The sequence below is a fragment of the Acipenser ruthenus genome, chromosome 1, assembly GCF_902713425.1.
Source record: "Acipenser ruthenus chromosome 1, fAciRut3.2 maternal haplotype, whole genome shotgun sequence".
Classification (NCBI taxonomy): domain Eukaryota; kingdom Metazoa; phylum Chordata; class Actinopteri; order Acipenseriformes; family Acipenseridae; genus Acipenser; species Acipenser ruthenus.
In genome coordinates this window covers 37,763,514-37,776,911 of record NC_081189.1, presented here as the reverse complement: position 1 = coordinate 37,776,911, position 13,398 = coordinate 37,763,514, and the positions used below count along the sequence as shown (strand labels likewise).

Here is a 13,398-nt window from a genome sequence, read left to right as displayed (position 1 = left end):
CTGACCATTATCTGTTGGATATCCTCAGGGATACTTTATAATTTATTTAAATCTGCAACTACAACAATACTGACTGAGCCCCTGAGCCTCTGGACACCTCGCACAGTTTACAGCAGCCAGTTCCTGAGTTTAAATCAGTGCCCGAGGCACCTGCTGGTGGCAGCCATCCCTTCATAAGCAGAAATTTGCACATCTCCTGTGATGCCAAATGCCTGATCACAAATTGAATGTGCCAGTTACTGTGAATCATGCCAGGATTCACACATACTGAAACATTCTGTTCTATCACAGTTATAGTACTCCAGAGTTTATTTTCTTCACTATCATTTATTTATTTATTTTAAATGCTATTGTATGGTAAGGCTGCAAATATAGTAAAAATGGTAAGGCTGTGCTGACCGATCATGCAGAGAGATGTGATGCATATATATCCTATACAAGTTGAATGTTAGTTTTATTTGTACTACTACGACTACTACTACCAATAATAATAATAATAATTAGTACAATAATGACAAATTGGTGTTAATCTCACACAACCCAACATAAAGAAAGTACAAAATGTCATATCCAGGTGGCCCCTTAGAATAAGGTTGTTAATAAAGGTTTAATAAAAGCAGAATTAACTCAACCCTTTTAAATGTCAATCGTGTGTTGAAATTACATTGTGAAGGTGACTTAGTTGCACAAGGTTCTGCTATTTTATTATTGCACTGTGTCAATGTGATTGGACTGGATTGATGAAGCAAGTAAATTCAGTATTTTTTGTAATATCTAAACTCTTGTTTCTTGGAGCAATAAATACAAGTTAATCTGAAATGCCTAAGCATCTCTCTTTCCCTGAGATATTAATACACTTTCACTTCGTGCCCTTTCAATTAACAACCCATCTCCCTTACAATGCACTCTGCTCCTTTAGCATAACAAATTACCCAGTAATAATGTTTTTGCAATAAAATGAACTTGCGGTTCTCCTTTGTGCACCCTTGGGCAATAAACTAGTTTTCTAAAGAAGAAAACGTGACCAAAAAAGTAGTTCATCACTGAACATTAGTATACCCCTTGACTACAAATCTGCACACAGGTTTCCAAACAACCCGTAAGTAAGTTACTCAGTGGTTAGGGTGGTGGGCTGCATTGCAATGGATGGGGGTCACACACACGCTTCTGGGCAGGCACTATACAATCTTACTATAACTACTCTATCAAATTGGAACAAAACATCAATTGTATCAAATACATCTTTATTTAAAATCAGTAGTATAAAAATGGAAATGTACTAAGCTGTGCCCAAGACAAATCTGGCAGGTCACATGCACTGTCAAAGTGACAACCATTTTTAGATTGCCTTAAATAGACAACAGCTATTTCACACCCTCTCTACATAGGAGGTTTGTTGAAGGCCTAAGCTGTCAGTCTAGCACAGTATCTCCCTACCATAAAATGGCAGCACCACTGTTAGTCCAGCAGCTACTGTATTGTTATCTGATAATTATGTTAAGTAGGCTATACGTAGCTAGTGTGAAGCTCTACGTACATGCACATATAAAACTCCTGTTCCCAAGCTTAGAAGTACTAAGACTGGGGAATGTAGGACAACAGAGATTTAAGAAACAGAACTGATTCCATTGTAACTTACCGGTAGTTAGTATGTGTGTCACCATATTCTGAACACCTGAATCTGAACATCTAATTCCATGGTTAATTATACTATTAAAATTGTTTATCCACATAATATTATTTTAATGTTTAATAAAGATATTGTGGGTGATAATAACATATTGTATATGCAGTACAAAAAATGAAAGAAGTTATTTACAAACCGCTAACCAAGATCTTGCAACAGTCTCTTGACACAGGGGTTGTACCGACAGACTGGAGAATTACAAATGTAATACCAATCCACAAAAAGGGAGACAAAACTGAACCAGGTAACTACAGACCAATAAGCCTGACTTCTATTATATGTGAACTTGTGGAAACTATAATAAGATCCAAAATGGAAAATTACCTATATGGTAACAGTATCCTGGGAGACAATCAGCATGGTTTTAGGAAAGGGAAATCGTGTCTAACTAATCCTTGATTTTTTTGAGGATGCAAAATCGACAATGGATAATTGCACAGCATATGACATGGTTTATTTAGATTTTCAGAAAGCTTTTGACAAAGTCCCGCATAAAAGATTAATCCTCAAACTGAACGCAGTAGGTATTCAAGGAAATACATGCACATGGATTAGGGAGTGGTTAACATGTAGAAAACAGAAAGTACTGATTAGAGGAGAAACCTCAAAATGGAGCGAGGTAACCAGTGGTGTATTATTATTATTATTATTATTATTATTTATTAGCAGACGCCCTTATCCAGGGCGACTTACAATTGTTACAAGATATCACATTATACAGATATCACATTATTTTTACATACAATTACCCATTTATACAGTTGGGTTTTTACTGGAGCAATCTAGGTAAAGTACCTTGCTCAAGGGTACAGCAGTGTGGAGTAGTGGTTAGGGCTCTGGACTCTTGACCGGAGGGTTGTGGGTTCAATCCCCGGTGGGGAACACTGCTGCTGTACCCTTGAGCAAGGTACTTTACCTAGATTGCTCCAGTAAAAACCTAACTGTATAAATGGGTAACTGTATGTCAAAATAATGTGATATCTTGTAACAATTGTAAGTCGCCCTGGATAAGGGCGTCTGCTAAGAAATAAATAATAATGGTGTACCACAGGGATCAGTATTAGGTCCTCTGCTATTCCTACTCTACATTAATGATTTAGATTCTGGTATAGTAAGCAAACTTGTTAAATTTGCAGATGACACAAAAATAGGAGGAGTTGCAACACTGTTGCAGCAGCAAAGGTCATTCAAAATGATCTAGACAGCATTCAGAACTGTGCAGACACATGGCAAATGACATTCAATAGAGAAAAGTGTAAGGTACTGCACGCAGGCAATAAAAATGTGCATTATAAATATCATATGGGAGATACTGAAATTGAAGAAGGAATCTATGAAAAAAACCTAGGCGTTTATGTTGACTCAGAAATGTCTTCATCTAGACAATGTGGGAAAGCTATAAAAAAGGCCAACAAGATGCTCGGATATATTGTGAAAAGTGCTGAATTTAAGTCAAGGGAAGTAATGTTAAAACTTTACAATGCATTAGTAAGACCTCATCTAGAATATTGTGTTCAGATCTGGTCACCTCGTTACAAAAAGGATATTGCTGCTCTAGAAAGAGTGCAAAGAAGAGCGACGGAATTATCCCAGGTTTAAAATAATAAATAATTTTAGCAGACAGGCTAAAATAATTTAATCTATTCAGTCTTGAACAAAGAAGACTATGTGGTGATCTGATCCAAGCATTCAAAATTCTAAAAGGTATTGACAATGTTGACCCAGGGGACTTTTTCGACCTGAAAAAAGAAACAAGGACCAGGGGTCACAAATGGAGATTAGATAAAAGGGCATTCAGAACAGAAAATAGGAGGCATTTTTTACACAGAGAATTGTGAGGGTCTGGAACCAACTCCCCAGTAATGTTGTTGAAGCTGACACCCTGGGATCCTTCAAAAAGCTGATTGATGTGATTCTGGGATCAATAAGCTACTAACAACCAGGGCAGCAGTGTGGAGTAGTGGTTAGGGCTCTGGACTCTTGACCGGAGGGTTGTGGGTTCAATCCCAGGAGACACTGCTGTTGTACCCTTGAGCAAGGTACTTTACCTAGATTGCTCCAGTAAAAACCCAACTGTATAAATGGGTAATTGTATGTAAAAATAATGTGATATCTGTATAATGTGAAATAATGTATAATGTGATAAGTTGTAACAATTGTAAGTCGCCCTGGATAAGGGCGTCTGCTAAGAAATAAATAATAAGCAGGATGGGCCGAATGGCCTCCTCTCGTTTGTAAACTTTCTTATGTTCTTATGTTCTTCTGTACAATGCAGAGTAAATGTGTATCATAAAAACGTCATTCATAAGAGGCTGATTAAGGAGAATATTGAAAACCGATTGGTTATTTATGCTTGGCCTATTCCCAAATGACCTATCAATAAATAGTAAAGTATTAGGAAACAATGCTGTAATTAATTAATATTAAATTCAGTAGTATGTACACAGGAAAGATGCTAATATTATGTGTTTTTTTTTTTTTTTACTAAAAGATAGACATAGAGAGTCAAAGTATTTTATTTGTATCTGTGCTAGGAATCAAATTGACAGACATGACAGTGGCTCTGTATTAGTTTTTCAAGGAATTTCGGTGTAAACTAGCAACATCACCACAGGACAACTGCATGTTTTTAAATAGACAGAAATAAGACATGTGTTCAATGTACAGGCTTGAAAATAACATGTTTGATATTAGTTTTAGAAATGTATTTGGAGTTTTTTTTTCTTTTAGAGTTTGAGGTCAAAAGCTTTAACTTATTTAACTTAACTCTGTTTTTTGTGGATAACATAGTGTAATTAAAAGTTGAAGTATAATGGTGTTAGATCTACACCTATATATAGTGCATTAAAATTAAGTACGGTACGGTAATACCAAGTAAATTCTGAATACACTCTACCAGTTTTCGTCTCGGTACACTAGCTCTTTGCCATATCATTGTTTTTTCTATGCAACCACTACAGCTGCCAGTAAGGCTTATTTGAAATGAAAGAATGCATCACATGGTGATTTATTGTATTTCTTGTTCTTATTGTATGACTTATATTGTAACACTTGAATGTATTTGTATTTGCTTGCGATTGTAAGTCGCCCTGGATAAGGGCGTCTGCTAAGAAATAAATAATAATAATAATAATGCCAATATGTGATATTCATGGCAGACCGCTCCCAGCCAGCACTCGCAGCATGTCAGTTCATTTGTGCTTGCTGCAGAGAGATGATGTCTGTTCAAATGACAGCTGACCTTGTGGTTTATTACAGGGAGGTATGGTAGTGTGAATTCTCTATTTTATCCCTTTTTACAGTAAGAAGTTGCATTGCATTGCTGGCATCGTAACATAACTCCAGCTTAATTTAAGCACTTGAGCTGTAGATAACATATGCTGCATGTTATTTAGATAGACCAGCATGACTTGTAATTACCACCATCTTGTTTTGTTGTTTAAATTGAACTGCTTTCACATTTTTAAATTGTACCTGGCTAAAATAAAATATCCCACTACAACACCCTTTATACATAGTTAGTTCACATCTCGGCATAAGTCAAAGTCACCTTAAAACCACATAAGACCATCTTTAACATCTTTGTGGAGGTCATGGCTAAAAACACTTTTTTTATTTAGTCTTTGCAATTTGCAATAATAATGTTATTACTATTAATAATTGGTTTTATATATATATATATATATATATATATATATATATATATATATATATATATATATATCTTTTTTAAACAGGCGTTCTTTTCTAGTCAGCATCATCACATCAGTATTACTCATTTGAGCATAACAATAAAATAAAACACATCTTACCTCTTCCCACTGGTGTATGTATCTTATGAGTCTTGAAAGTCTTAGCAAGCGTAAGAGACTGAGGATTTTTGTAAACCTCACAATGCGAAGTGCTCTGGCAGTCTTGTAAACTTCCGAGTCAAACCCTTTCTCTACTATTAGAAAGATATAATCCACTGGTATGGAGGAGAGGAAATCGACAACGAACCAGCTCTTCAAGTAGTTCATCTTGATGACTTTGGGGTCCAGAATGATCTCTGAACTCTCCTCTATGACAATCCCAGTTCTGAAGTTCATGACAAGGTCCACAAGGAAGATAGTGTCTGAGGCTACATTAAACACAAGCCACGGTGTGGTTGTCTGTTCTGTAAAGAAGGTGATTCCAACAGGTATGATTATCAGATTCCCCACCATCATTATGAGCATGATCAAATCCCAGTAAAACCTAAAAAGAAAAAACAGTAGTCAAATAAAAACTAGTCTCAACAACCGCACCATCCATTAAGCAACACTGCAATATTACTACAACCACTCCCTTAGGAAACACTGTCTTCAATGTATTCAAACAGTCGTAAAACAAATCACATAATCAGTTTTCAGCAACCTGAAACATAATAAGAAAATGGACACTATGGTCTTGACATGAGAAGGTTTTAGAGACCAAAACGCCTTTGTGTATTTATTTATTTACTACTTGCTACTTACTCTAGGTAGATATAAGAACCGTTTTAAGATTTCAAACCATTGTCAGTTTCCTATTAAAAATATCAATACAAGGCAGTTACTAATTGCTATACATTGTAAAATTATGAATTTATTCGGAACACGATTTCATATTATGCCAACATTTGAATCTATATAAGCTCATGATGAGAGCTGCCATTTTTAAGTAATAAAACATTTTAATAGCACCTTTTAGACAGTTTCATACCCTTCACAAGGTTATTGTTGAGCAAATGTGGAGCTGGATCTGTGGTGAATTTTTCAAAGTTTGCTTTGTTAAATGACAATTTATTACAATTGTGTCGTGACTTATTATTTTCGCTATCATTTCCATTCCATTAGCGTTATATATTATGTGTCCTTATTACAGTCCTATCAATCAGGCACATTAGTCATTTCCTTAGTCATATAACTACCTAGGTTTTAAACCATTACACTCTTGTCAAGACTCAATTTCCAATTAATTAACATCAGACTCAGCAGAAGGTTGTTAAAATGGAACAGACGTTAGACCACCTGAAAGTTAAGATGAATCTGCAACATTCTTTTTTTTAGGGAACAAGCATAACTAAATGATTGATGATAGGTAACAGCAAAATAATTATTTTTCTCTTTCCAAAATTGTTGCTTTTGTTACTAAAATATGTTTGGGCAAACAAAGCTCTTAGTGGGTAACAAGGTGATTCTTGAATGTGTCTGACATTAATCGCATGACAAAACCACCATATGATTGGCCACAAATGGCTTAGAGAGGCCCAGGACTGATGGCAGGGCACGTTCAGGTCAGGCTTCAGGTAAACTTGCAGAGCTCTCATGGCATCTCACTGTAACTGGCACTGCCATCATTTCTCACCGTACATGAGAACTAGTTTCTCAATTTGCATTAGCACTAACTTTGCAAGAAACAAACTAAAAAAAAGGACAAATTATGAAGTAATTCTTAGAGCCACTTAAGAAAACAAAACTAATTGGTAGCAGATCTAAATACAGATGTTGTTTAAATAATGAAAATTGGACCCTCATTGGTGTTTTACATTTTTGCAGACAGAATACAGCACACTAAAGAGACCCAGGTGCAATGTTACTGAATATGTTTGATTTCATAGGCTATTTTAATTATCTAAGTAGTGTCTTAATTTATATTTCTATTCTCATTTATATTTATTTTCAGATCAACTCAATGGTCCCTTATGTTTTATTATTATTATTATTATTATTATTATTATTATTATTATTATTTATTGTAGCTTAAGTCTTTTAACTGAACAATACATAAACAGTATTTCTAGAGGCATTTACTACATTTTACGTGACTTCACTTGGGTCAATGTGATTCTCCAAGCCACTTCTACTTTAAAAAAATAATATTGATGTGGTATAAATAGCAAATTAACATTTATCGCATGAGTGTAGACTCAGGTTGACCACAGACCCCTTACAAATAAGTAGTTGAGGCAAATATTCATACAATATATTGAACTAACTTTCTGTGAGATTCTAGAGGCAAGGGCCCAGGCTCTGGAGGTGAGGGCCCAGGTCTGGGAATTCTCTGCCTGAACTGTAGGCTGCCTGACCAGTTAGTTGCAGAAGTGCTATGATTTTCCTCTGTGGGAGTGCAAAGGTTAATGCAACTCTGTTGATCTCCAATTTGTCACACATGGGCTTAACACCAGGCTTGTTACATCACCCTGCACTAAAAGCAGTAATTATTTGAATAGGGGTTGTACAGTTATTTTATGCAAAAGTGTAAATGGCTGTTCTTTTAAAGAGGGTGGGACATCTTTTGCAGCAGTTTTTCTTTCCTTTTTTGTTGGCAAAAAAATATGTTGTGGCAGTGTGACCCGCCCCTAGTATTTTGTGTTATATGTTGTGTGTGGTGTGTTAATGTTGGTGTATATGTATTGGTGCACGGGATATAAATGGGTCTGTGTAACATGAGTGATTTAAAATATATAGTTGTATTTAGGCACAGGGATGCATAATCGCTTCATGTGCAGATAAAGTATGTAATAGTATGTGAGCACGGGATTGCACAATTTAGTTCACGTGCCGAGATTCAAGTGAATGATTAATTAGTAATTGAATCTTGGCACAGCTGTATATATAGAGGCATGAAGCACTCACTCAGGGTTGTGTGTTTGTGGAAAATGGGTGTGGAGAGGAGAATAAAAAGTAAGAGAAAATAAATAATTGCAACAACGTGCTGGAAGCACCAGCACTGTACTTGTGTTTGTCTGTTCGTCCACTGTTTGTTTAGTGTTAGTCTGTTTTTGTTTGTCTGTTTATTTTGGCCCAAAGTGCCGTGTGCTGTTTTCGTTCAACTTTTTATTTGTTTGTGTGTTTAATAAAACACTGAGCGCTGCAGCGTCTCATTTTGACCCGCCAGTACTGCCTGTCTGTATGTTCCTTTCTGGCCTGATGTCACCCCTAACTCTGGTATCTCTGCAAGCACACTTATTCCTGACCTGAAAATCCCTTGCAGTCCAGAGACTGTCAGCCGTGTCGGATTGCGTAGTAGTTATGTGATGTTGACTAATGCACACTGTTGACCAAATCCATTTCATTTGTGACCTTAGCCAGATACAAACTAGAGGTATACACCCAACCTACCCAGATAAATGTTTCTACCTAGCTATCAAATTTTAACTCTTTAACAGTAAATTGTGACACAATTATTGAAGGTACAAAAAAATGTGCATTAACCCGCTGTACAATCGTACGTCCTATAAAACTATACGCTTTAATGGGTAGATGTGCAAAATACCCGACTGCTATTTTTTAAGCTGTAACATACGAATCACCATTTTAAAATATAAAGTCACTGATCATACACACATTTATAATCTTTAATCATACTAATTCTGTTTGATTTTTGGGGAGTGTGAGGTCTCCGTAAAGGATAAGGTATCTGTACAAAAAGCAGAATCTTCATTTGACAGGCTCACACATAGGTTAAACTGTAAATAGATTTCCAAAGTGACTTGCATGATAGTACTAAAGTAGTAGTTTTTTTTTTAAATCAGCCCTACTATGTAGAGGTTAAAGGTGATGGGAAAAAGTGTTAGTGTGGGAGCTGTAGCTTCAGTGAACTTGCCTAAATGCACAAAGCAGTGATAAGCTGGAATGCACATGCACTAAAATAGACACTTAAAAGAATCCTATTACAAAGTAAACTAGCTTGTGCCCTGTTTCTAAAAAGCATTCCTCTTTACAGCTTTCTATTATTTAAAACAAAAATAATAATATGGAGCAATTTCTTCTATGAAACATAGTTAGCTATGTAAATAATTAATATTATTTGCCAGCTGTACATTTTTAAAACCTATTTGTTACCAAGGCTTTATTTTCTGTAATAAGAAACATACTTTTTCAGTTGGGTAATGTCCAGTTCAGGAGATTACTTAAAAAAAAACTGAAAATGTTATTTACATCCTATACTGTACTTTCAAATCAATAAAAAAAAAGTATATATGCGTGCCATCCCTTTAAAAGTAACCTCATTAATTAGAAGTAGTCTGATATTTTGAAACCTATAGTAGACCAGATGCCGCATTTCATAACTGACAGGCACAAATGCAATTGAATGGATAAACGCTGCAAGTAGCAAAGACACATTCAGTATTTACTGTATGTACTATTGTCAGCTGGCTTAATTATATGTTATCTCTGTAAAAATAATGCACATGTAAATCTCTCCAGACTAAAACAAAAGATTATTAAGATTTACCTGGTTGTTTCCTTTTTTTAACTAGCCTTCGATGCTTCTGCTACTACTGAGTTTTTTTTTTAATCCAAAATACAGAAATATAAAATATAACTAAACTGTTCAGCTGAACTCCACCCACAAATCCTCCCACAAAACAACTACCAACAAGACCATACCAGCTCCCAAATAATTATTCTGCTAAATTACACTGCTTTTTTTATCCCAAAAGGCCCCCCCCCCCAAAAAAAAAAAATAATAAATTGAAAGTACATAACATTGTAGTGTGAAGTGCATAAAATAGCAACTGATAAATATGACATCTACATACTTTGATTATGTGTCCCGAATATTGTACTTCAGTCAGTATTAATAATTATTACATTATTTACTAATGTACAATTACAGGAGGAACCTGTAAAACGACACTAGACTATTTATCTATCTATAAAAGAAACACTTTAATTTAAACTATTTTTTAATGAAAGTACTGTACAAAATTCAAACATTTTTTAAGACAAATTGCATCTAGTTGAAATATTCCCGTTGAAAAAGTTGAACGCAGGTCTATACAATAGGTTCCACTGAACCTTACAACACAAGGGGGTTGGGGTGTGGGGGTGCTATAGTACAATAAAGATAAAACATTATTTATTTTAACTCAGCCTTGTTTTTTTTTTTTTAAATTCAGGACCAGTACATTTGCAGCGTAAAGTAATTGCGATAAAACGCCATAATTGTGTTCTGTGTCGTTCCTAAGGACAACGCTCAAGCAATTATGCGTGAGTTTTCAAAAAAGATTGTAATATTGTTTGTTTTTTTGTTAATAACACACACAAACGCATTTTAATGATGTCATATTTTACTCGCACTATAAAGGAAGTAATTGTGCCATTTAATTATTTAATTAAGCCATTGCGTTCTTTTACCGAACCAAGGGTATGTCTAATTGTTTCAGATTGCGATGTATAAGGCATTGTGTAGCTAATCTCAGACTGTTGCTGGACAGTATTCCTCTAATCCCAGTCCACCGTCGATTTAAATACTAGCGTCAGGTGGTTCAAAGGGGTGGACTATTTTGCGGTGATCGATTACGGTTTATTGCAGGAATGACTACAGTAGGTAGTAATAACCCGCTCACCACATAGCAAAGTGGGAGTCGTCAAAATTGAATATCACATAGAAGGTCGCTTACATAAAAGCTCTCTTACTCTTTGAGTTGCACTTCACTAGAACTGTAGTGGCTTTTCCTCTATGTCTCAAACGATATTTATTTTTTAAATGTACAGTAGATCATCCTCATTGTGAATCGAAAGAATTTCAGCACCACGGATAGCTCCCAATTAAGGGTCTGCCAAGAATTACTCATGCTATAGAAACCTTTCCAATATCTGTCTGTTTTTTGTAAATTAAACTCCACGATGATTGTACGACAATGCAGTTTTTCATATCTCCAATTATGTGACACATGTATTTGCGCAATGCTAGAATGTGATCCAAATGTAATTTGAATGTAGCTTTTGATTACATTGACTCGGTGTTTATAGAATTATATATGTTGCATATCTTTCCTATCTCATACAAACATGTTTGTGGCGCCTTGAATATTGTATTGTGCATATCATGTTTGTGGTAACGGTAATTTCAATTATAGAATATTTCTGACATATTGTAAATGGCAAACAATAGATGGTGTCCATAAAATTGGTAGCAGATTGAAACATAAACTATTTTACTGTAAACGCATTTTACAATCAGTCTACGGATTTTACACAACATTTGATTTTCAACATTAAATCTAAATAGTGTGAGCAAAACGTATATATGATCTGGACTGAACGGAGTTACGACATGTAGATGCCATATAACGTAGCTATTTGTGCCAACCTCGTAAAAAGAACCCGAGTAAATGCTGACACCGTGTATGAAAGTAGAATATTTTACTATAGCGCTTCTGAAGTGTTTCAGAATGCAGAGAGGGAGGTGTTGCAGCATCATGCTAATGCGATACAGGTGAAAACTAGTATTGAGATATCGAATGTAATCTGCAAAAAAGGATGAAACAATAAAGGACTCCAAGCTAAGAATGTTAAATAAATTGACCTACCAATATCATTCGGAACACATAGTGAAATATTAATGTCTGTTCATTTTAGTGCATTTTTTTGCCCAAATTATTATTATTAAGCTAATAATAATATATTATTTTATGTTTAAAATATATGTTAAGCTAGTGATACCAAAACATGTGATTCCCATTGTATTTATTTACTTGTGTATTTATTTATGTGCTTGTTTGCTATGATGCAAGATGCCATTCATCAATTTGAACCACAAGGACGTCTCATTTTTAAAACTCAACCACACCAGATACAATAATACAGCACTAACACACACACACACACACACACACACACACACAAACACACACACACACACACACACAATTCACAGTCATCTAAGTAGATTATATTACTTGCAAATCGGCATTGTTAAAATGAGGACATTAAACCATGTAAATCTGTTTTACTGCAGAGAGCAAACTGAATGTGAGCAACGGCGTGAGAAGGTGACTTTCGATTCCTTACCTAAAATCGCTATAGGGATGTATAATCCAGTATCCAGCAGTTTTGACCCGTTCTTGTTCTTTTTCTACCCCCTTCTGACTGCCGAACATACGGAGGGAGAACTTATTAACCCCGGGCTGTAGCATGGCTCCGAATTGCCTCTGCATGAAGCCGTGCTGTCTCGCTGCCCCGTCCAGATCATCGAACCCAACCATGGCTTCCTCCCGATCCATCTTAAAACCCACGGAATTGACATGGTCTTTTATGTTCTGGCTTCCCATACTGTTCTTCTGTATCGAATCTTGCCTTTGAAATGCATTATTTCCATCTGATTTCTCTTCTTTGTTGTTGGAGAATGAATTGGATTTATTTGCCATGTTTTCAAAATGTAATGTCTTCCTGCTTCGAAGACAGTCTGCTGCTGCTCCACACTGAAGTCAAGAGGACCCGCTGCAAGCTCTCCTCTTGTTTCATTTGATGCCCTTCAACTGATCAGCTCCACTGCCTGCTGTGCAACTGCTGCAAACCGAGGCTACGAGTTCTGGTGAATCCACCAGATCAGATGTCTTAGGCTACTGCCACCTACTGTTAGAAATGGAAATTTCAGTGTTCTTGCTTGATTTCCTGCCTGGGTGAGTGTGGGGCGCAGACTGATAAGGAATAACAGCTTGCATTAGTATTAGCATAGAATCTTTCATAAGTGTTTCCACACAACTACGCATTCTATATATGTTTTTAAAAAAATGGTGCACTGTAGGCTCGATTTTAATCAGGCAATAGTTGGCTGCATTTTCTGGTTTTGTAAACCAACCGAAAGTAGCTTTAAGGTATATTTTACATTACTGAGCCGGCGTTGACCTGTTATAGCACCCTCATTTTAATAGTAATGGCAATCACATAGTCAGGTCTATTATTTATCATGTGACA

The 13,398-nt window shown here is 35.8% G+C and overlaps 1 protein-coding gene across 1 annotated transcript in view; it reads right to left on the bottom strand.

The window, feature by feature from the left end:
• Positions 1 to 12,995, bottom strand: part of LOC117420698 (potassium/sodium hyperpolarization-activated cyclic nucleotide-gated channel 1-like) — a 78,189-nt gene extending 65,194 nt beyond the window's left edge. The window contains exons 1-2 of the mRNA XM_059024774.1: positions 12,493 to 12,995; positions 5,500 to 5,923 (exon numbers count right to left, since the gene is read on the bottom strand). Coding sequence (XP_058880757.1) covers positions 5,500 to 5,923; positions 12,493 to 12,848 — 780 coding nt within the window. The 5' untranslated portion in view covers positions 12,849 to 12,995. The remainder of the gene's footprint in view (positions 1 to 5,499; positions 5,924 to 12,492) is intronic.
• Between the last annotated feature and the right edge of the window lie 403 nt (positions 12,996 to 13,398).